Consider the following 26851-nt stretch of genomic DNA (forward strand, 5'->3'; position numbering starts at 1 on the left):
TTTTAATTTTATTATACATTTTATTTCTAATTGATTTTATTGTCTTAAATATAACTTTAAATATAACCTATTTTTATGTTAATTTCTATATATTAAATATAAACTTATTTCATGTATTTTCTTAGTATACAATTTTTATTATCATATAAATATACAGTACATATTTTGATATACATTGTTAATTAAACAGATATTTGGTTTACTAAATATAAACATGAATTTACTTTTATTTTATGATTATTTTAGTCAAAATATGATTTTATGATTTATTTAAAAGGGTTATAATCCTAGACTTCATGTATGTCAAAGCAGCCTCTTGTGCGGACACTTACCCAAACATGTGTATAAAAATAGGACACTGACTGACCATTAGGACAGTCACTTTCCATACACACACACATTACTATACTTTGTTTAAACTTAATTTCATTGATTTTTGTATTACTTTATGATTAATATTATTTCAATAAAAGTTACAGTTTTTTATAATTTCAAATTATACGACTGCAATTGTTTTCATATTTTTTATTTAATAAATAATAATATATTTTTCAAGCAACTTTATATATACTTACCATATTTTCCTATAAGGTACAAAGTTTTTTGTATATTAGTATATAAATTATTGGAACGGCTCTATATTTGCATTTAAAACATTTTCAGTAATTCGTCATTTTGATCATGTTCATAGATCATTTTTAATGCAACTTTTTAATACATTATTTGTAGACTTCTAACCGAATCTGAATTTCAAACTTAGCAAAAAAATATTACAGACAGACAGACACGGACTCAAAAAGGCTCGTTTGGATTTCAGTAAAATGGTTTTTTTAATATGACTTAATTTTCTATATTTAAACCAATGAATAAACCTATGTCTATACAATACTAAACACAAAATAAAAACAGTTTATAAAAATTAAAAATTTAATTAAAATAGTTTTAAAACATCCCTTTATATTTTTTTTTAATTATTCAATTTTATTTTAATTATTTAGTAATTAAATGATAATCAATAATAATTATCTAAAAAATATTTTCAATAATAAAATATAATTAGATTAAAAACTCATGGTTAATAACTTAATTATTAATATAATATTATTAGTTTCAATTATATATTACAAGTAATATATAAAATATTTTATGATTATTAAAAATAACGATAATTTTTGAAATTATTAATATTTTTTATAAAATAACAAAATCTATGTTTAATGTGATAACTTAATTAACTTTAAGGCTTTTGTAATACTATTATCAATTCAAAAAATATAAATATAAAGTATATATAATACCTATATAAGTATATAGTTTTTATTAATATAAAACATCTAGAATTAAAAAATTATTATTTTAGACAAATTATTATCATTATATTATTATAAAATTTAAATCATGAAAATCTTATGTAAATATAAATAATTACATTCAATATTATTTATTACTAGTTATTACTAAAATTTAAATATTTTTTTCAGATATTTTCATTATTTTATTTATTAAAACATTTAATATTGAATGTTATCGATTAAAAATCAGCTGCAATACTGACAAAATGAAAGTTTGTATAAATAATACAACAAATTTGCAAATTTTTAAAAATTTAAAACTTATAATTAATAATCTATAGGACGGACGAACTGGTGATGATCACTGTAGTCCTGATATMACTCAATACTCTATAGGATGTGATGATTCAACCGATATTTTAAAATGTAAATGTGATTCTCCCTATACATGGAATTATGATAAAGAAATGYTTGTATTGAAAAAGTTATATAATAATTACTAAAATACTAATCCAWATATTTTGATTAATAGTTGTGATTACAAAATAAACTGCAAAACTGATTTAATGAAAGTAATGTATAAATATTTAAAATTAAAATTTTTATTAAATATTTATTAATTGATAGGACGGCAAAACAGGTGACGAACACTGTAAGCCTGAATATACTAAATATTCCATAGGATGTGATGATTCAACCGGTGTTTTATTATGCAAATGTAATTCACCCTATAGTTGGGACTATGAAAAAGAAATGTATCATGTTAATTTATTTTATAATTATAAGATATTTAAAAAATTAATTACTTTATTTAATAGTTGCAGTTATAAAATAAGTTGTAAGACTAATAAAATGAAAGTATGTATAAATTTTATTATATAAGTAATTGATTATTAATATTATATGTACTTTAACTATAAAAAAATTAAAGGACGGCAAAACAGGTGACGAACACTGTATGCCTGAAATCACCAAATATTCCATAGGATGTGATGATTCAACCGGTGTTTTGAAATGCAAATGTGATTCACCCTATAGTTGGGATTACGATCAAGAAATGTATGTAAAAAAATATATTATTTTAATTACTGTCTCTAAACAATTTAAAATCAATAAATATTTGTTATATTAAGGTATATTTAAAATTATTTTTATTTATTAAAATTATTTTAGATGTGCTATTTCTCATCAATTGAGTTGTGATAAGGATTTAATAGTATGTAAACTTAATTTATATTTAGTAAAAAATTAGTATTATATATTTTTTAATATTAATAATTTATAGAAAACAGTAATTGGTAAAAAATATTGTAATTCAGACAAATATATTAAACATTTTACCGGTCAATGTTTGGTTAATACCGATACAAATCAATTGGAATGTAAATGTGTTAAAGGATTTGATTGGAACAAACAATTATCAAYGTTTGTATTGTTAATATYAATCAAATTATTTATTTAAATATTTTATATATTTTATTAGTTGTGATTATCATCAATTGAATTGCAAGAGAGACTTAATAGTAAGAATTAATTTAAGTTATAGGCTTTAAATATATTTATAATATTTTACTTTTTTACAAAAAAATAGAAAGAAGTAATCGGTGATACATATTGTAATACAGATAAATATAATAAACATTTTACTGGTGAATGTGTTGTGAGTAAAGATAAAAAAGATTTGGAATGCAAATGTGATGGTTTATTTGAATGGAATAAAGATACATCAGCGTAAGTATTATTGATATAATTAAAAATATTATTAACAAATATTTTTTCTAGATGCGATAAACCACATGTATTAGACTGTAAAAAAGATTTAATAGTAAGATTATTTTAGTTTATATTTTAAAATATTTAGTATAATATTTAAAAATATATATTCTATAACTTTTTTAGAAAACAATTATTGGTGATGAATATTGTAAAAATGAGAAAGATACTAAACATTTTACTGGAGAATGTGTTGTGAGTAAAGATAAAAAAGATTTGGAATGCAAATGTGATGGTTTATTTGAATGGAATAAAGATACATCAGCGTAAGTATTATTGATATAATTAAAAATATTATTAACAAATATTTTTTCTAGATGCGATAAACCACATGTATTAGACTGTAAAAAAGATTTAATAGTAAGATTATTTTAGTTTATATTTTAAAATATTTAGTATAATATTTAAAAATATATATTCTATAACTTTTTTAGAAAACAATTATTGGTGATGAATATTGTAAAAATGAGAAAGATACTAAACATTTTACTGGAGAATGTGTTGTGAGTAAAGATAAAAAAGATTTGGAATGCAAATGTGATGGTTTATTTGAATGGAATAAAGATACATCAGCGTAAGTATTATTGATATAATTAAAAATATTATTAACAAATATTTTTTCTAGATGCGATAAACCAAAATAAAATGTTTCAAATTATAAATTATTAATCAAATTTAAATTAAACTATTGATTATATTATTGTGATTAATTATTATACTATTTTTTTTAATTGTAATAAGTGTAATTTAAATTAAGTTAAATTTATTGTTAAATTTCATTTTTATTAAATTTTTTAAATTACCAACTAAAGCGTAACATTCAAACAATGATAATCTATATTTTTTAATAATAAATTATTCAAAATTCTAATTTCTATTAAACAATTGTAAAATATTTTTCATTAAAGTATTTATTACTTAATTAAATTAATGACATTTTATGAATTCTCGGGTATCATTCAAACGGTGATAATTAGTACAATACATGTTAAGCACTTGAAACGGAAAATCTCTTTCTAACCAATAGTTGTCACAGTTTTGACAGTCGACGGTCTGAATGATTTCATTTCCCTTATCGGCCCTTAAAATGGGTGCAAACTGTGATTCCGGTAATACTTTTACTGATCTATTATTTAACGACAGCTTAATTGTAGTCTTAAGTCCGGCAAAAGCTTGCGGTGACAGAGATTTGTCGTCCAAATGATTGTAACCTAAGTTGAGGTCGAGTTGTGTTTCGTAATAGTTTTTATTGATAACAAATGCATTGTCCGAAACATGATTTATGTTATTATAGCTGAGATCAAGTGACAGGAGGTGTCGGAAATTGGCGAACGCTTGGCTACCAATAGTCTGTATTTTGTTTTGTTGTAATGATATTTGCGAGAGTAGTGTAGTTTTGGTCAGTGCCTGATCTGGGATTTTAGTCAAATTTGTTGACCAAAGTGTCAGATACTTGAGTCCAGTCAACGAATTGATAGCTTTGAACACATTATAGTTAGGATCTTCACTATCAGCTAACGGTGTCTTAACTATGCTTAGTGTCTGAATAGTGGTTTGTTGTCCGGCGAAGGCATTCGTATGAATCAGTTTCAAAGCAGACGCGCCTTCAATAGTAATGAACTGAAACTTGATGTCAGCGAAGACACTATCGGTTAGTTCAGTGATTGCAGTGTTTGTCAATTGAAACCAATGAAACAGTTTGTCTTTTGAGACCAACTCAGCGCTCATATCGGCAAAGATTTTCTTGAGATTGATATTGTCTTTGCCGTCACAGACCACTCGGTTTGTGCCGTCGGTCGACTCGCTTAGACAAACACACGGAGCTATTGTCGCCGCTTTTGGACATTGACTGCCCAACAGTCCCGATATAGACGATAACGATAGCAATGCAATAAACAATTCTATAATTTAATATTTAAAATATATAATCTTATATTTTTTTATTTTAATTAATTATTTGGTTTATAGAGTACATACTCATTGTTATTAAATTAATTATTATAATAATAGTTGTTATAATTAATTAAAAAGTAATTATTTTCTTTTAAATTAAGCCTTAATTTATTTACTCTTTATATACAGTTGTTTGATATCGCAATCAATTAATAATAAACTTTTCTTATGTTACAGTTTTCCCATAATATATGTTTTTTTTTGAAAAATATATTGTGCTATTCATTGAATTTAATTTACAGTAAATGTTTGAAATAATTTTTTAATTGTGATAAGATTCTACTTAACAATCATTGATTTAATTTTGTAAACGTATTTAATTTATATTATTCACTGTATTTTTATTTATAAATTTTATATTAAAATCTTTTTTGAATATTTTATGTTTAAGTAAATATTAATAATTTTCAAATTATAAAAAATATTATTAATTATAGTAAAATATGTTTAATATATTTACTGATTTTATTTTAAGATGAAATAAAAAATACTTGTTTTTTAATTATTTTAATTAAATAAGTAGTTTATTACTTTAATATATAAACTTTATTATCTTATTATTTTTTGCTTTTTATTTATTTCAATTAATATAATATTTATTTAACGATACATTACAAATCTATATAACAATTGACTTACTTATCTATTTAGCTTTTAAACACTATTATCTATAATTATAATTTATATAATATTTTTATTTTGTCTATATATATACTTAAATATGAAATTATTGATAAACTATTATAGAATATATATTGTATTAACAAATATAAGTTAATACAATAAATATCAAAAGTTATAATTCAATACAATTTTTTTTAGTAATTGATTTTATTTTAATCAAAATATTTAATAATATTAATTTCAATAAAAATCAATTAGCAACTGTTAACTAAAATAATACCTCCCATAGTGTTAATGTAAACACTTGTTATAATTCCTAATCGATTAGATAGATATAATAAAAATAGGTTAAGTATTTGAGTTTTATTAAATGTAATTGATAACTTATTGATTTCATAACTTAATTTATTTCAATTTAATTAAACAATTTAATTGTTATATGTTATATAATATTAACAGTTATAATTAAAAATACAATTAAACTATGAAATTAATAATAATTAAAAAATATAAAACAATGTTTTTTAAAAAAATTATTTGATTAATTACTTTTATAATGTCATTTAAAAATATAGTTATGTAATTTTTATTAAAACTAAAATTATATGTAACAAAATTATTATCAATTGTATTAAATAAGAAATATATATATATATATTAAACTTTGTACACATCTATCAATCAATCAATTATTTTATAGGATTTATATATATAATTAACTTACTTTCGAAACACTATATTTCTTATCAATAAAATATGAAAATATTATAACAAATATATGGAGCCATCAATTAATTTTGCAGTCATTCATAATAATTATCTTCAATTAATTTTGAGAGTATATTATAACTTATAATTTATAACAAATAACTGTGTTGTGAATGTATTTCAATTAATATTTTTATTTTGTAAAATACTTTTGTCGTCAATCTTAACAATAAAAGATAAAAGAAATATTTATTGCCAACAAAATTGATATATTAATGATAAATAAATAAATATATTATTTACTTTATTTAATAAAATAAAAAATTATTGTCTTAGAAATCTCTACAAATTTTAGAAATCAAATAAATTTTATTAAACAAAATATTTAATACTATTACTATTATTTATTACTAAAAAATTAAAATTAGCATGGACATTTTAATTAAAATAAACTAATTAATCTAAATAAATTTTACTAAAATCATTAATACAGTTTATTAATTATATTACAAAAGTAAAATAAAAAAAATTTAAACAAATATATTAGTTAAAAAATTTAATAAAATTTTTTTGATACTATTAAACATTTTAATCAAACTATTACTAATACATTTAAAACTATAGTTTTTAACAAAACTTTTAATTTATTTAATTAATTGATTATTTAATAAAATAATATACAAAATATTAAATTAATTTATATAAAATATAATTTTCTATTTAAAAAATGTATAATATTATGTATATTTTTTTTAAAAAAACTAAATGACTGATGCAATAAAATGTCCTAATATAAAATTATTAATATTTAAAATTAAAAATTCAAATTTAAAAAGCAAGTGAAAGTTTTTATTAAATTATTTTAAAATCTTTATAGAAAATAGTTTAATAAAAATATATGTAAAATATTTAATTAATTTTTATTCTATATAGTTATGCCATCTATATTTGAAAAAGTATTATTTAGTTATAATATATAATTAATGATAAGACCAGTTGAGAATGCTAGAAAGCATTTCCAGAAAATATATTGAATAACATAAATATTTTGATAACCATTAGTTCGTAGTAATAACGGCTATATCGCAATTTGACTTAATTATGATTCTTCAAAATATTTGTTTACTACTTACGATTTTTAAAAAACGAGTTACAAAATCTGATCAATTTGAGCTATAGAATCAAGACCGTTAAACATAATTATTAATTGATTTTAGATGTATGAATTTTGTACAAGTTACATTTTGGTCAAACTGACATTTTTATGAATGAATTATTTAGTTAAAAATTTATTTGTTTCTATTCGAAAATTAATTTATAGCATATCATTTGGTTATAAAATTGTTTTTAATTCCCACATATATGTCACATTTTATTGCTTATTTTTGGCAAACAAGCAAACAATAATATTCCAAATAAGACAAACCTCAATAGTCTGGAAGCACTACAATTGAGATGTAACCAAGGCCACATAGACCTGAATTACTTAATGGATGCAACAGGTGCATCCATAAGAACGGTATCCTGGGTTTAAAAGGTCAGGATCCGGTAGACCTCCAAAACTTTAACCAAATGACCGCGAAGGCTGACACAACTGTCCATTAACAATGAAAAGTTCATCTGGACTTGCGGATGAATTGGCCAGAAGATGAAGATGAGTCTTATGATCTCATGCGTCACAGTTTGGAGGTCATTACGGAGATCCAAAACCCCGTGACTATATTGAAACCAGTGTACAAGGAAAACAACTGAGATAATGTCAGACCAAATTAAATCTGGACTGGTCAAAGGTCCTCACGGACGAGCGCTATTTTCAAGTCTAAAAAAATTGTGGGCACGTAAAAGACCATCAAATCATGTACAAAAAGACGGACCAGCAATTATGGTGTTGTGATGCATCAACGCTTGTGGAACGACCTCATTATGTATGGCCAGAGGAATTTAACCGCCGAAAGATATCTAGAGATACTGGACTAAACTCTGACCACTGTCGATGTCATGTTTCCCGACGGATTTGATTTTCAACAGGTTAACGCACATGCTCACACGGTCAGATCAACTAAAGAAATTTCGTTCTAAAAAATTATAAAAACGGCTCTATATTTGTATTTAAAACATTGATTTTATTAAAATTATCAGTAATTCGTCATTTTAATCATGTACATTGAGATTGATCATTTTTAATTCATTATTTGTAGTATTCTAACCGAATCTGAATTTCAAACTTAGCATAAAAATACTACAAACAGACAGACACAGACTCAAAAAGGCTCGTTTGGATTTCAATAAAAAAGTTTTTTTTAATATAACTTAATTTTGTATAGTATTTAAACCAATGAATAAACCTATGTATATACAGTACTAAACACAAAATAAACAGTTTATAAAAATTAAGGATTAAAATTTGAATTAAAATAGTTTTAAAACATCCCTTTATAATTTTTTTTAAAAATTATTCAATTTTATTTTAATTATTTAGTAATTAAATGATAATCAATAATAATTATCTAAAAAATATTTTCAATAATAAAATATAATTAGATTAAAAACTCATGGTTAATAACTTAATTTATTATTATTGTAATATTATTAATTTCAATTATATATTACAAGTAATATATTATAAATCCACCTAACAGTGGATAACCAATTAACGGACGGGTAAACTAAATAATTAAATATTTATGTTATTTGTTAATCAATTGTTGTCATAAATGGGTCATTTGAGAGCTATTTATATGCCCTCTCATAAAGTAATGTAAAATTTGTAAAAAAATTGGACACAAATTCACAATTAGATCCCAATTAGGACAACGTCTGGTTAACGCAATAGTGGATGAAATAAAGGGTAAGTTTGAAAATTAATTATAATTAAACTAATAATTAATTAATTAATTTTTTATTTTTTATATACAGGTTAAATATCTAAGAAAATATTAGTAAAGACAACAAATTTTTAAAAAATTTTAAAAATAGTTTTATTAATTTATTAAATTATTTTTCTCTAATCCCCATTCAGCGGACGGACCACAAAACATTGAATTAAATTTTTTTCTCCATAAATTATGACCCAAAATTAAAAATTGTATAAAATCATTAGATTATACCGTATAACCTCACATTAAATGATTTTCTTCACAATTTTGACCGTATAACCTCACATTTAAATGATTTTCACAATTTTTACCGTATAACCTCACATTTAAATGATTTTCACAATTTTTACCGTATAACCTCACATTTAAATGATTTTCACAATTTTTACCGTATAACCTCACATTTAAATGATTTTCACAATTTTTACCGTATAACCTCACATTTAAATGATTTTCACAATTTTTACCGTATAACCTCACATTTAAATGATTTTCACAATTTTTACCGTATAACTATTTTTAATATGGGAATACGGTACTTTTTCAAAAAAAACTATTTTTAATATGGGAATACGGTACTTTTTCAAAAAAACTATTTTTAATATGGGAATACGGTACTTTTTCAAAAAAACTATTTTTAATATGGTAATAAGGTATTAATTTTAAAAACATGAGTTAACTATGGGAAGACGGTATTAATTTTAAAAACATGAGTTAACTATGGGAAGACGGTAATATGATTGCTTATAAGATGGTTTAAATATATACAGTATTGAGTTATTACGGTATTATTTCATATATAAATTAAAAAATATTATTTTCTTAATTAGTAACATAATTGATGCCCATTTTGATCGATAGATGTATTGTTTATATTATTTGTTATAATTTATCCGTCCGTTAAAAGGTTGATATATCATATAAAATATTTTATGATTATTAAAAATAACGATAATTTTTGAAATTATTAATATTTTTTGAAAATAACAAAATCTATGTTTAATGTGATAACTTAATTAACATTAAGGCTATTGTAATACTATTATCAATTCAAAAAATATAAATATAAAGTATATATAATACGTATATAAATTAAATAGTATAAATTATTAATATTTTTATATTAGTTTAAACATCTAGAATTAAAAAATTATTATTTTAAACAAATTATTATTATTATATTATTTAAAAATTTAAATAATGAAAATCTTATGTAAATATAAATAATTACATTCAATATTATTTATTATTAATTATTACTAATTATTACTAATATTTAAATATTTTTTTCAGATATTTTAATTATTTTATTTATTAAAACATTTAATATTGAATGTTATCGATTAAAAATCAGCTGCAATAATGACAAAATGAAAGTTTGTATTAAAAAACTATTAAATTATTAAATATTAAAACTTAATATTTAATAATCTATAGGACGGACGTACTGGTGATGATCACTGTAATCCTGATATTACTCAATACTCTATAGGATGTGATGATTCAACTGATATTTTAAAATGTAAATGTGATTCTCCCTATACATGGAATTATGATAAAGAAATGTTTGTATTGATTTAAGTTATATAATAATTATTAAAATACTAATCCAAATATTTTGGTTAATAGTTGTGATTACAAAATAAGCTGCAAAACAGATTTAATGAAAGTAATGTATAAATATTTAAAATTAAAAATTGTTTAAAAATATTTGATTAATTGATAGGACGGCAAAACAGGTGACGAACACTGTAAGCCTGAATATACTAAATATTCCATAGGATGTGATGATTCAACCGGTGTTTTATTGTGCAAATGTGTTTCACCCTATAGTTGGGACTATGAAAAAGAAATGTATCATGCTCATTTATTTTATAATTATAAGATATAAAAAATATTAATTACTTTATTTAATAGTTGCAGTTATAAAATAAGCTGTAAGACTAATAAAATGAAAGTATGTATAAATTTTATTATATAAGTAATTAATTATTAATATTATATGTACTTTAACTATAAAAAATTAAAGGACGGCAAAACAGGTGACGAACACTGTAGGCCTGAAATCACCAAATATTCCAAAGGATGTGATGATTCAACCGGTGTTTTGAAATGCAAATGTGATTCACCCTATATTTGGGATTATGATAAAGAAATGTATGTAAAAAATAAATTATTTTAATTAATGTCTTTAAACAATTTAAAATCAATAAATATTTGTTATATTAAGGTATATTAAAAATTATTTTTATTTATTACAATTATTTTAGATGTGCTATTTCTCATCAATTGAGTTGTGATAAGGATTTAATAGTATGTAAACTTAATTTATATTTAGTACAAAATTAGTATTATATATTTTTTAATAATAATAATTTATAGAAAACAGTAATTGGTAAAAAATATTGTAATTCAGACAAATATATTAAACATTTTACCGGTCAATGTTTGGTTAATACCGATACAAATCAATTGGAATGTAAATGTGTTAAAGGATTTGATTGGAACAAACAATTATCAACGTTTGTATTGTTAATATTAATCAAATTATTTATTTAAATATTTTATATATTTTATTAGTTGTGATTATCATCAATTGAATTGCAAGAGAGACTTAATAGTAAGAATTAATTTAAGTTATAGGCTTTAAATATATTTATAATATTTTACTTTTTTACAAAAAAATAGAAAGAAGTAATCGGTGATACATATTGTAATACAGATAAATATAATAAACATTTTACTGGTGAATGTGTTGTCAGTGACGATAAAAAAGAATTGGAATGCAAATGTGATACAGGATTTGAATGGAATAAAGCAATATCAGGGTATGTATTATTGATATAATTAAAAAAATTATTAATAGACAATAATTTTATAGATGTGAAGTACATGAATGGGATTGTAAAAAAGATTTAATAGTAAGATTATTTTAGTATAATATATAGTATATAAATTTTTAAAAATAACTTTTTAGAAAACAATAATTGGTGTTGAATATTGTAAAAAAGACAAAGAAACTAAACATTTTACTGGTGAATGTGTTGTCAGTAAAGATAAAATACATTTGGAATGCAAATGTGATCGTCTATTTGAATGGAATAAAGAAACATTAGCGTATGTAATATTATTATAATTAAAAAGATTATTATTAAAAATTATATATTTTTTTTCTAGATGTGATAAACCAAAATAAAAATGAACTATTAATCAACTTTAAAATAAACTATTGATTATATTATTATTATTCCTTATGATACTGTTATTTTTATAATTGTAATAAATTATTGTAATATTATTACAGATCTATTATTAAACGACAGCTTAAATCTAGTCTTAAGTCCGGCAAAAGCTTGCGGTGACAGAGATTTGTCGTCTAAACGATTGTAACCTAAGTTGAGGTCGAGTTGTGTTTCGTAATAGTTTTTATTAATTTCATAATCAATTGTCATAAGCAGGAGGTTTCTGAAATTAGCGAACGCTTGGCTACCGATAGTCTAATACTAATGTAATGAACTGAAACTTGATGTCAGAGAAGACACTATCGGTTAGTTCAGTGATTGCAATGTTTGTCAATTGAAACCAATGAAACAGTTTGTCTTTTGAGACCAACTCAGCGCTCATATCGGCAAAGATTTTCTTGAGATTGATATTGTCTTTGCCGTCACAGACCACTCGGTTTGTGCCGTCGGTCGACTCGCTTAGACAAACACACGGAGCTATTGTCGCCGCTTTTGGACATTGACTGCCCAACAGTCCCGATATAGACGATAACGATAGCAATGCAATAAACAATACTATAATTTAATATTTAAAATATATAATATTATAATTTTTTCATTTTAATTAATTGTTTTGTTTAAAAACATATATCAAACATATAGGCACTGATAGATTTCCACAAACTTATACATACAAATTGACTTTATATGTTCAGTTTACGCCACTTAAAAGTTTAAATTTAAGTAATATTATGTAATGCTTTAGCCATGGTACCTAATATTAGCTAACTGTATACAGTACTAAATTACATTGCTTAACGTAAAATTAACTGTACATAATATTAGCTCAAATTTTAAACTTTTAATTGACATTAACTGTATAATAGTTGCAGTGCATTTTGCTATGACTTTACTGTATATTATTGCTAAAATTCACAATGTGACAATGAATTTGATCTATGTTTATACAGTACATACTCATTGCTATTAAATTACTTAGTATTATTGTCGTATTGTAGTAATATTGTTAAATATTAACAAAAAATAATGTTGATTTATTATTAAACTTATTTTTGACGTTCTATACAATTCTAAACATTAAAATTTTGTCATAAATTGATCGCAATGTTACTGAAGAAATATACATAACTATATGTATAAATACATAATTTTTAAACGTTTAATAAAATTAAATACTATTATCAATTAAAAAATATTAATAAAAAAAGTATATATAATAAATATAAAAATTAAATTGAAAATTATATAAATTATTAATAGTTATTTTATTATAATCAAAATGTATTGTTAAATATTTACCTAATAATATGTTATTAAATATCTATAAATTAAAATTAATTATATCTTGTATATAATAATTGTTTAAATTATTAACATTAGTATTTATTACATACTTAGCTAAATTATTTTGAAAATTAAAATCATATTCATTAATTCTAATGAAAATAAATATTATACAGAATTAAAACAATTTTCATAAATTTTAAAATTATTTGAAAATATATTTAAAAATATATCAGCTCTAAAATCTTAATTAAATATAATTTCTATTTTTGTTATTTAATGAATTAAATATATGATCAATTATATAATCTATATTTTAAACTTTTATATTCAAAACATAATTTATAATTAAATAAATTATCTGAATATAGTTATATTATTAAGATTAGTTAAAAAAAATTTCATATAAATAAATAAAATAAAAGTATTTAAATTTATTATACATTGCATACATGATATCGGTACGCAATTGTATCCGTCATTTTTCATTCTTGCAATTTTCTAAAATTAAAAAAGTAATAATTAAAATAATACATACCGTATCATCAAATATATTTAAGCTGTACATTTTATATAACAATTTCTGAGCACAATAATTTTTTCCATTAATAGATATTGTATATTTATAAATATCTGATTCAATATTAAATTATGATTATTATTATTTTCATTTTTATATATTAATTATATTTTGAATTTATGTTTTAAATCGCATTTAATTTTTTGTATAATTTAAATTTATTATTATTACTTAAAGCATTTAATGCGACATTTAATAGTAACTTTTTAAATAACTTTATAATATCATAACTTTGCATAGAAGTTGTGTGCAAATTATGGCTAAAATATGATATATAATCGTTTGGATTAAAGTAAACGGTTTTATCATTTTTTAGGTCGCCTGTAGTATACAAACAAAACAAAACAAAAATAAAGTGTAATTCTTTTGACGATAACTCTCAACTATTACAATAAATAAATTAATAAATACAAAAAAATTACACTACCTTTCCATAGAGTACCAGTGCTATCCAATGATATCATTATTATTATTTAAATTATTGGTGGCTGAAAAAGACAATGAATTGATTGTTTGAAAATAAATATTTGACGTCAATATTGTTGTCGACTTATTATTATTACTATTACTGGTAAAATTTTTATTTAAAACCGTAATAATATCACGATTTTATAGTCCAATAGCTCTTTGTTCGATACGTTTGTATTACTAGTAGTACAGGTAGTAGTACTGTAATCGCCAACAGCAGCGGCACTGCACTCACAAATCGACCTCTTGAACCAATTTGGGTCGACAATCGGGTAGAATGGCAACAATTTCGGCAAATCGTGGCCTTTAGGTTGGTTCGTGTTGCCATCACCAGAGCATCAGTGTTTAGTATTTCCGCGGACAACACTCGGGCTGTTCTAGACGCTGATAGCGGGGTTCGTCTATCGTATATTGAAAGCGGAGCGTATCGCGTGCGTGCGGCTAGAGACGAGCGTTGCGGTCGACGGAAGCGGAGAACTTGTCGAAAAGCCAGCGAAAGAGATACTTTTGTCTGATCTAAACACTTTTTATTTTTAATAATAAATGCTGTGTGTGTCACACGTGGCATACAAAAGTGAGTGTTGTGTAGTGTAATGTGCACTGCCCTTAAGTATGGGTCAGTTGACCTACATTCCTGAGTTTATGGATTTTACGACGAATTTAAAAATATTTTTGATATGTTATTTATTAACAATAAGACGCTTTTCATTCTCGTCCTCAAAAAAATATGGGCCAATAATACCTAAAATCAATCTAAATCTATTAGTTGTATTTATGAAAATTGTTATAATATTATTATAAATGTGACGTCGAGTATTGCGATAAAACATTTGCAACTAATATTGTAAATAAAAGACATAAATTAATTCATTTGAAGAAAAAACAATTTATATAATTAGTAAACTAGTGTTTGAAATGTTTTACAATATTTTATATAAATACCTTTTCGTGAAATAGCCGCATATACAGCCCTAAACTGGATGAGTTTTTTTATTACAAAATCGACAGGTCTTTCTCCTTTAAGCGCCCAACATCTCATATTCTTAGTAATATAATCATCGAGATGACAGTGTGCCTCATCAGACCACCAATAGTTATCTAAATAATCTAAATTAAATAAATAATAAATCACATAACTTTTGAGTTGTTTTACATTTATAATAAAATTTACATTGTATATGCTTAATTTTATGGTTAAAAAGACTTACGAATCATTAAATTAACGATAATTTGAACGATAGGCCATCGTTTTGTTATTCCACATAGCGTTGGTCACCAGATATGCACTGGTATTATTTAGATACCAGTGTTGTAAGGTATACGGGAGGTCGGCAGGGTTTGAATGGATGTGTTATAGTTTGTGAACTTTTTATTTCTTACTACTTAATCTAAAAAATATCAGTGCATATGTGGTGACCAATGCTCATCAGCGGTATCAGTAAAACGATGGCCTATCGTTCACATTATTTATTATATAACATGGATTTTCTTTCAATTTGCTTATCATTTGATGACAATAATTTGTCTTACTTTCTTGATGTTTTTTTGTTAATTTTTTAACAAATTGGAGCTTATATGGATATAATAATAGCTCATCTATTAATATTTTATGCAATGAGCCATAAATCATTTTAATATTACGTAACTAAAATTGACTTAATAATAGATTAATTGTTTTAAAATTTGTCAATAATTCTTTAATTAATTAAATAATATTATTAGTCAACTATTATTTTATGAGGAATTTTTAAATTTATTTTTTGATATTTTTTAAAGTCATTATATATCTTTGTTATTGTCGAACGATTTGGTGGTTTTTTATTGAATTGTTCAACCTTATTTTGAACAAATTTATTACGAGATTTATATTTTTCATATTTTTAAAATTCAATATATGTTTCAATAATAAATACTTTTTCATTTGGGTTATAATTTTTACTCATTTTTTTAAATATCACAATTAAATATCAAAATATATTTAATAAATCACTTAATTAAATTTTATTTATAGGTTTTATAAACCATTGAAAAACTTCATGACATTTGATCTATTTGAACTAATTTGATTCCATTATATGTGGCTCAACACTCAACACAAAATCAATCGTAAACAACGCACAAATCTTCAATTTACTAAAGGCTACGCATTTACCGAAGCACCGTACAGTTCAGCCTGAAAAACAACTCACTGACCATACAGATCACTGCACAGGTATTAAAAGGATTGAAAACATTACTGTTATGTCAGTCATCTAACAATTTCAATTCAAAGACCAACAAAACATCATTTCCCAATTATGTCTACAGTAATTCAAAACAAGTTTCGACAACACAATCAACACTAATAATGTCAAACAAAAACATGACAAAAGACGTCATTCAACATCAATGCAAACAAAAATGTGTCAAACCGTTGACCAACACTCACATCAATACATAACAACAATACTGTCTCTACTGTTTCACGCCTTCTCTACTCTTTTCATCCGCCGTAACCAGTCTTCAGAGGGAATCACTTAAACGGTGATAATCAGTACAATACATATTAAGCACTTGAAATGGAAAATCTCTTTCTAACCAATAGTTGTCACAGTTTTGACAGTCTATGGTCTGAATGATTTCATTTATAAAATAAACTCAAAGTGTCTTCACATCATTTATCTCTATTTAATATATACTATCATTAGTCGAGTAATGGAAATCAATCCAGTTTTATGTGACTTTATTTATTTTTTCAAATTTAGTTATTTGATACATCAAATATCTAAAAATTTAGTTTATATTTTTACAAAATTGTTAGATGTCTCCAATTATAAAATTATTTAATATTTAATTTAGATAAAGAGTTCGTATTTAAATGCTTTATATAATTTTATTTATAAAAATACAAATATTTTTACATTATTTTTGGAAAATAATATTTTAATAATTTTTTTTGTATTTTAATGTGAAATATTAAATTTTGTAAAAATATAATTATATAATAATATTATTTATTTATATTTTGTAAACACGTTTTAAAATTATAAATTGGCACAAATTGTATGCCTTTCATAATATTGACAAACAGGTCGTATGTGTTTAGACGGCATATCTATGTTAACCACGACATCACTGTTAGTACCCATCAGTTCAATGCGATTCAATCGACAACTTTTAGCCCGCATTTCCCGTAAACTAAGTGAATAACTTTGCGCTTGTTTATCGGCAAACACTTCCACACGTGTCGGGTAATAATCATCACCGGGAAGAGTAGCTATGGCTCCGTCGGTATACATCGTCAAAATTGGTTGCCATCTCTGGACGCCCTCTATCTGTCTTTTTCGGGCAAACTCTTTGAGCCCAACGATTGTCTCAAAATTGAGAAGACGTGACAATTCATAGACATGTATTGGCGACAGAATATAGTGACCATTGTGTCGATTGTTCAGTAAAGTGACCGGCGATGACCATAACTGGCCAGACATTGATGGCTGTTGACTGTCCAAAGCGCACAAGTAGTACATAGTGTCGAATCGTGGACTGCGGCCAACACTCGACGGCGTTAACCAATTCCACCATTCGTTTAGTGACCACAAGTCGGGCAATAAGTCAAATGTTTCGCACATTTCGGGGAACAGTTGCGGTGATTGTGTGACACGTTTGCGATATTCAATCGTTTGATTTTTATCCACATATTTATGACTTTTTCGATGAACTAAAAGTATTCCTATAAATAACAACAAAATAAATCTAATTAATAATAGTTAATACAAAGTATAAATCAAAAGCTTAAAATTATAAAAATTATTTTATAATAATTAACAAATAGTTACTAATTATAATAACATATTTATAATGAAGTTAATTAATTTATTCAATACCTTTTAAACTAATAAAGATAGTTTTGAAAAATCACAATAACATTATTACTAATTTTATAAATATTTAATTCATCAAATCATAAATTAATTATTTTTTTGCAATGTTTGATTTGCAAATAGTATTAATTAATTATTACTAATCTAATTTATAAGTAACTTATTTAATTTTTATTTAAAAAATTTAGAATAGTAATTAAAAAATATATAATAGATAAATTAATTAAAAAGATATTATAACATATCAATAATTATTATATTAGTAAATTGTGATTTTCATTTATTGATCAGTATAACTAAGATCTATTAAAATGTACCATGTTAACTTTTGAAATAAATATAGAAATCAATTGACTATTGAAATAGTTTTGAAATACTTTGAAATTAATTAATGAAAACCCCTATAAATAATTAACAATTGACTAATAGTAGACCTGTTTGTTGAAAAACATGTCTTATGGCACATATCCTCAAAGCTATGTCAGTGTCGACCAACACTTCCTCTGAATTAGAGGAACACCGTTTCAATTCATCGACCAACAGATTTTCGGTAATAATCGGTGGCCTTTGAGATACTGATGCACTAAATGAGTCGAGACTTGTCGAGGAAACACCTAATCTGTCGAATAGTTGCCACCAGTTGTATGAAAAGTCAGATGCGTCTAACTGTCCGCCCGGTAGTACATAACTGGCCGATTGTAATGAACCGGCAGACGCTGTGCCACCAATGGTCAGTACATCGTAATCACATTTAACTGATCCGTCAATTGATGTCAATGTTGGCGACACTAATATAATGTTTACACTTTCTTTCCAATAGTTATTCATTACTTATAATTAATTGTTTTAATATAAGTTACAATAGGATAGGATATCTCAATATATCATAATTTTAAAAAAAATCACTTAATTTAAAACAATATATTTGATTAAAAGTTACAGTTTTTTTTAATAATTTAAATATTTCATTAACATTATTAATTGATATTGAAATAAAAATTTAAATTATATTTTAGTTATTTTTTAATTAACAAAATTTTTTTAAAAGTATACGTCAAGTACCGGTACTTTAATTACACATCAGTAAAATAATTACATTTTAATTAACTAAATAATTAACTCAAAAACAAATAAACATAACAATATTATATCAAAAACAATGTGATAGACAATTAATAAACATAATATTACATACAATAAAAGCATACAATAATTATTCAAATTACTGAAAAACTAATTGTAAAAAACATTATTTTCGATAACATTTATCAGTAAAAAATAAATAAACTTCACTTTGAAAAAAAAGTTTTAACAAAACATTTCCAATATTAGTGTTTCTCAGATATCAGACAACACTTAGCGCCCAAAAAAACTCTTTACCCATAATATGACCCATATTTGTGGCATTAAATTGTATGAATCAAAATGTATTGTAAAACTCATCTCAAAAAACCTGATCTACGATTTAACACACAAACTATATTTAGTGTTATTTATATACTGTATGTATGTTTTATTGTTGTTTTTTATTTAAAGATATTTTTCTTTTATCCTTTTTTGTAAGAAAATAAAATTTTAATGTATTGTTTTTGTTGTTTTTTTTAAATCTGTTGTTGATTATAACATATTTTTAAAATTGTGTTAATAATAGTGTATTTGATAAAAGCTTCAATTTAAAAAAAAATTTCAATCAAGTTTTCCAATAATTATTTCAAATTTACTAAAATTATAATATGAATCATATTATATTTTTATATAACCTATTATTTAAATGCAATATAATTACAATAATATTATTATTACATATAGCTGTGGAATGTATTTAAATGATTTATTTACTTTAATAAAAATAAATTACAAAAATTGAGGAAATTTAGTTTTTTAAAAGTTGTAGACAACTGTAATAATAATTATGTGAATGAAATTACTGTTAATGTTTTAATTTATAATTTAAATGTATAAACTAATTAATAAAATTAAAATAATTAAAGTTTTAAAAAATAAAAATAGTATTTATATATTTTTAATTTTTTTATTAGAATTAACAAATTTTTAAGTTAAAGTTTTAGTACATTATTAGTACACTACTGTATTATATTTTAGTGAGTTTTATTTAAAGTATGATAATTATAATATTTTAATAAAATATGCATAATTAATAAAATTAAATTAAATATATTACTTTTAGCAAACTTGTAAACTACTAATGATAAATTTATAATTTAACTATAAATATTTATTTATTAATTAAGTGATAAATTTTGTTAAATGAATAAATAATTTTATTGCTAAAACTTAAGTTTGGCAAATATACATATAAACAGTAATCTTATAATATTAAAAAAATAAAATTAGTTACTATTTTTTATTTATGCAAATATTTTGATAACACAATTTTGTCAATTTCAAAAATCATATTTTAAAATCTATAATTATTTTCGTATCATTTATCATAATATTGAAAGATTATGAGTGGGAGAGACATACCGTATATTTCATAACATATACTAATAGACAAATCATTATATTGTATTTAACTTATAAACAAAATATATCATACTTTAACATAAAATATTATAATCAGAAAATATACATGACTTGTCAATTGGGTTACTTTTTTTCTAAACATTTAAATAATAATATGTATAGATATTTATTAAAAAAAACGCTAATAACCGTATTATTTCAACAAAATATAATTTTTGTCTAAATATTATGTCATTTATGGGTTCATTTGTATTTTGAAAGTACATTTAGAGAGAGAGAGAGAGAGAGAGAGAGAGAGAGAGAGAGAGAGAGAGAGAGAGAGAGAGAGAGAGAGAGAGAGAGAGAGAGAGAGAGAGAGACCACAATAACAACAAAACCACTCAATTATCACGCATTTCATGTGTCTGTCTCACTGTGACTGACTATTACAACACATATATTAATAATAATAAAGATTGTAATGTATTGTGTGATATATTGTAAGCTATTTTTTCCTTATTAACATTATAACAGTATTTGGCATATGTTTGATAAACTCATCTTTTTTTTAGTTGAAGTATCACAAATAAAGATATTCATCAACATCAAACCTAACAGTATTTGGCATAAAAACTAAACATTTAAAGTTTATTTTTATAAAAATATTTAATTTTTTAAAGATATGATATAAAATTCTATAAAAGTATAGTATTAAAATTGTTTTAAAATTAATAATTCTATTCAAATTGTTTTTGAATCATCCACTGGAGTGCCTTAACAACACATCAAACCTAACAGTATTTGGCATATGTTTGATAAACTCATCTTTTTTTTTAGTTGAAGTTATAAACATTTAAAGTTTATTTTTATAAAAATATTTAATTTTTTAAAGATATGATATAAAATTCTATAAATAGTGGAAATATTGTGAAAAATTGTTTTAAAATTAATAATCAAAACCTATCCTTCAAATTAATTTTTGAATCATCCACTGGAGATCAGGTACTGGATGTCAGTCGCTTGATAGTCAAAATATAATAAATAAGGGTCCGAAACTTTTCGCTCTCTAGTGCCAATTGTGTGGAAAAGATTTTTTATTTTTATTTTTTGACATATCATTTAAAATCTAAACTCATATATAATTGTTGTTACTTTATATTGTTTTGTTTGAGAAATATAAAACTCAATTACAAGTATTTTGAAGGACTTTAATATTTTATATATATAGTAATGGTGTAAATGTAATATACAAAAAAAAAATATTCAGAAATTACTGAAAAACTTCTCAGATGTTAATGTCATCTAACAGTTGATGACAAAACTTAAAGCGATTTAATAATTATGTAATGATTTTTATTATTATTTAAAAAGTAAACATTTATAAACACGTTTATCACACATTTTGATGACATTTATAGTGATATTACAATATTGATGTGTTTTAACTAATTTTTAATATCAATTTCTTCAAACTTTTGACAACAGCTATTGATTTTAATTTTATAAAATTTATTAAAAATATATTTTATATATAAGGTGTTAATCATTATTATAGAGATTATTGTTTTTTTCAAAATAATATTTTTACCAAATTATTATTGTGTCGACAAATATCACAAATAATTACAACTCACACATAATGGACAGCAAAACGGATTACATAACAGATGATGAAATACATACTTACCTACCGGTGCATCAGTACTACTACATGCAACAGGTGCTCGTAACTACACCGTCACCCCCGCCATCAGTATTATCAGTCAATAATAATAGTAGTATTGCATCGTTGAAACAATTGGACAGACAGTTGTGTTGTTACGCCTGGATCTACATTATAGTGATCTTAATGTCATTATTTGTTTTGAAAACAATTTTAGACAATTTAAACAATTATTTAGTGCTTGAAATCAAATGATTTTAAACATCTAATGGATTAAATGCTAACATATTAATGATAAATATAAGGTATAATTATCACACATTTTTAGATAATACTCAAAAAATAGGTAAAATTTAATTTTATAATTTTGAAATTTTAATAAACTAAAAATCAATTGATAGAAAATAATTATTAAACTATTGATTGTAATAAAAAATATTTAATTAATAACTTGTAAATATTTAATGTATGACTTAACTAGTAGTAAAGTTATTGTATTTTTATACCGTATTTTTATTAAATAATTTATTTTTTAATGCAATATTTATCTTAAAATATTAGATAACATTTATTGTAAAAGTATTTATTTTATTATTATTACTATATATTATTATTTAATAACTGAATTTTTACTATAAATAGCCATGGTTACATTATTTACTTTTTTATTATTTATTATAAAAACCAGTTTTCAATACAAATGTTTTATTAAAAGACTTATTTAGTTTCGCTGTTTAACAAAATATTTATAACAATTGTTGTCAATTATTTTTATAAATAATTTTATAAATTAAAATAAGTCATTTTATTCATGTTAAAGTAAAAATTTTTATTACATAAATAATAATAAATAATTGAATTGCACTAGTTCATTGTATTTACTAATTTGATTATAATTACTTTTTAAAAATACAATAAAATATATTTTTTTTAATAAAATAAATAGTTAAAAATATATAAAATGTGTTTTTTATAACTATTTAATAACTATTAAATTAATAAATAAGCTAATAATTTTTTATATAAGTAAATTATTTCAAATATTATGTTATATGATTTTTTTTATATAAATAAATAGTATATATTTTTTAACTAAAAAAAACTATATTTAATTACAAACTAAACATTACTTAAATCTGTGCCGTTTTTATTATTATTGTTATTATCGTTACCTGTTTTGACACCATTATTATTAATACCATTGTTTAGTAAATTATTTCTATTTTTCTTTAATAGTGTTGTCAATTGTTTACGATTAACACAATTGCCTTTATAACAGTACTATTGAAATATATTTGGTATAATAAAATTTATTATATAATAGTAATAAAATTAATTATTTTTGTTTTCAAATAGATATAAACTTAATAGATATTTWTATATATATTTTTCAATAAAAAAACATWTAAAAACAGTAATGTTTTTTGTGTACTCACTTGAGGACCGGATGAACAAAATATAAAGTCTGGAGTGGGAACGGGATCCAAAAGTTTGACATTACCACGACTTAGGATACGACACGTTGTTATACATAGTGATCCGTTTTGACCAATCTATTCATTTAAATAATTAATAGATAAAATATTTTTGTTTGTATTTTATTTTTTTTGATAAAATATTGATAAAATAATACATTAAATGCCTGAGCACTGGCCCGACGATCGATAGTCTGGACGGCCTCTAACTCTTCGGCAAACATGAGTCCGCAAAAAGTTTGTTCCATAGCTATCGGTCGTCGGCCGGCAGACATCGATGGTGTCGGCAAATAAATAGTGACTATTGAAGCAAATAATAAATACAAATACATTTTTTKGATAATTACTAAATACAAATAATATCAATAAATGATTGATTAAAATAGTAATTAATGTTATTTTTTGTGAAACAGTTTTTTTAATTAAACAAATTTTTATTTTATTTAGAGTTGTATTTATAACAAAACATAATAATAATTATCATTAGTTCCGCATAATAATACTGTTTAATAAAATGCATACATTATAAYAATTCAACAAACATTTTTAAAAATATGGGTTTTTAATAAACATTATTATCTATAAATTATATCCATAATATAATCATAAATATAATAGATATTATAATAATAAATTAAAAATTTCAAAACATCATATTTATTAGAATTTTAAATGTAATGATAAACAAAAATAAATATAACAAATATTTGAATTTATTTGATATCAATCAATAGTTTCTGACACCGGGTGTTATGGACACCTGGACATCACCAAAACATGTCGACCGACAATTGCCAGCAATAGTCAACTGTGCATATTCGGAGACCACTTGTCTGACTCCCGATCGGGCATTGCAGCCACCCTTTCGGGCCATACCTACATTCAATATTGTAATTTTATCGCCTTCACAGTAACCACTATCTATGCGAGCACTTGTATAATACATTTGATTGCCTATTAAATTAAAATCAAAGTTATTAAATAAAAATGTAATACAAAATTAGGAGATAATACCTCTGAAAAAGACAATCTGAACGTTGGAATCGTAAGCAGTGACAGGTGTTGTCTGATTGTTGGCCACTCTTATTGTGGCATTCAATGTGGTATCAACTTTAATATCCAGGACCTGATTACAGGTTAAATAGTTGTCAAAGTCGGTCCTCATTGTCAGTATTGACAGTACCGAGTCTTGTGTACAATTATATATGGCTTCAATTGTCTGATGCAATGCCACCCGAGTGGACATATGTTTTTCATTTATTTGTTTAAGATTTAACTTTTTTTCGTTCATATCCTTTCCGGGCAATACCGCTGCCGTCAAATGATTAGTCAATTTGCTRCTAATTGGTTTGCTGCCAATGGGTTTGTCTCCTAACCTAATTTCGATAAGCTTCGGTAATGTCGGTCCAGTTGGCACTGTTATGTTAGGCGGAGGATTATCACTGGCTATGACCTGCCAGCCCTCTCTTTCGACTGGTTGATCATCATTGTCGACACCGGTATATGTATCGGTTTCGTTGTTTTGCAATTCATTGTTRTCRTTGTTATCGTTGTTGTCGTTGTTATCATTATTGGCATTTTGTATATTTGTATCTTTAAGATATATAYAAAAACAACAACAAAAAATAGTATTAATAAATGAAATATTAAATTGTTTATAATAAATATATATATATATATATGACTAACCAGCACTGGCAGTGTTTACTGGATCATCCGATACAATCAAATTAATTGATGCAAACAATAAAAATATGAATAAAAATTTGCAAATATCTAACATATTTATCAGTTTGTGATTATTATTATTATTATTTTGGAGATTATTATATGTTCATTACAGAAATCATTTTAATAAATCGGATTTAACCGAAAAAAAATATTTAAAAAAAATATTTTGTTATAAAAAAATTAAATATGTTTATTATAATAAAATGATATATGATTTGTTAAAATATCTAAATGTGTCAGTAATTTCAATATTATAATATTACAAATATTAGTATTAAAAATATGTACTACTTTATAAACATATACAAAATATAATATTTAGCTAGCAACTGGCTAATTTGAAACACTTGCCATATTTTTTAACTATATGTGTGACCCAGTATATATTTAACTAAAATTTATTTAGTTTACTTAATTTTATTACTATACTGTATTTATTTAGACACATAAATGCGTTTATTGGCCCTAAACAAATATTAATTAAAAAATATTTTATAATATAATTTATTAAATATTTTTATTAATGTAAAATAAAAATCTTGAGCAATAACTAATATACAATTATTTTATTTTTTTAAAATTATTAGAAAATCAATCAAGGTTAATAGAAATTTTTTAAATCATAAACAATTAAATATAAATATTATTTTATTTCTATAATACTCTGACATTTTATGATATCCTCTCAATACTGATATTTTTGGAAAAATATATTTTACACAAAATTAAATGACATTTATTTATTTAGATACTAATGAAGTGTTATTTTCATTAGCGGATACACAACTTTCCTTTATTATAGTAATATTTATTATATTATTTGTAAAACTCTATATTAATTAGTATTTAATATTAG

The 26851-nt window shown here is 23.0% G+C and overlaps 4 protein-coding genes across 4 annotated transcripts; 2 read left to right on the forward strand and 2 right to left on the reverse strand.

Annotated features, from left to right (window-relative positions):
• The first annotated feature begins 1843 nt into the window (after positions 1-1843).
• On the forward strand, positions 1844-3670 carry LOC128955389 (uncharacterized). Its single transcript, XM_054301056.1, has 12 exons — positions 1844-1864; positions 1920-2047; positions 2111-2150; positions 2224-2351; positions 2466-2508; positions 2578-2717; positions 2776-2815; positions 2884-3023; positions 3075-3117; positions 3192-3331; positions 3383-3425; positions 3500-3670. The coding sequence occupies exons 1-12, from the start codon at positions 1859-1861 to the stop codon at positions 3641-3643; spliced, it is 1035 nt and encodes a 344-aa protein (XP_054157031.1). The 5' UTR covers positions 1844-1858; the 3' UTR covers positions 3644-3670.
• A 322-nt stretch (positions 3671-3992) lies between these two features.
• LOC128955822 (toll-like receptor 7) lies at positions 3993-5190 on the reverse strand. Its single transcript, XM_054301499.1, has 2 exons — positions 5043-5190; positions 3993-4966 (listed from the first exon to the last, which is right to left on the reverse strand). Exons 1-2 carry the CDS (start codon positions 5044-5046, stop codon positions 3993-3995), a joined length of 978 nt encoding a protein of 325 aa, XP_054157474.1. The 5' UTR covers positions 5047-5190.
• Positions 5191-10548: 5358 nt separating this feature from the next.
• Positions 10549-12431, forward strand: LOC128955408 (uncharacterized). Its single transcript, XM_054301075.1, has 13 exons — positions 10549-10602; positions 10664-10791; positions 10856-10895; positions 10953-11080; positions 11144-11183; positions 11256-11383; positions 11497-11539; positions 11609-11748; positions 11807-11846; positions 11915-12054; positions 12108-12147; positions 12204-12343; positions 12404-12431. The coding sequence occupies exons 1-13, from the start codon at positions 10597-10599 to the stop codon at positions 12420-12422; spliced, it is 1032 nt and encodes a 343-aa protein (XP_054157050.1). The 5' UTR covers positions 10549-10596; the 3' UTR covers positions 12423-12431.
• Positions 12432-17823: 5392 nt separating this feature from the next.
• Positions 17824-19488, reverse strand: LOC128955824 (acyl-coenzyme A diphosphatase NUDT19-like). Its single transcript, XM_054301500.1, has 3 exons — positions 19077-19488; positions 18958-18963; positions 17824-18509 (listed from the first exon to the last, which is right to left on the reverse strand). Exons 1-3 carry the CDS (start codon positions 19486-19488, stop codon positions 17824-17826), a joined length of 1104 nt encoding a protein of 367 aa, XP_054157475.1.
• Positions 19489-26851: the final 7363 nt, after the last annotated feature.

This window comes from Oppia nitens, unplaced genomic scaffold (assembly GCF_028296485.1).
Source record: "Oppia nitens isolate AA-2021 unplaced genomic scaffold, nextdenovo-longstitch-racon4-pilon3 scaffold2_pilon_pilon_pilon, whole genome shotgun sequence".
NCBI lineage: Eukaryota > Metazoa > Arthropoda > Arachnida > Sarcoptiformes > Oppiidae > Oppia > Oppia nitens.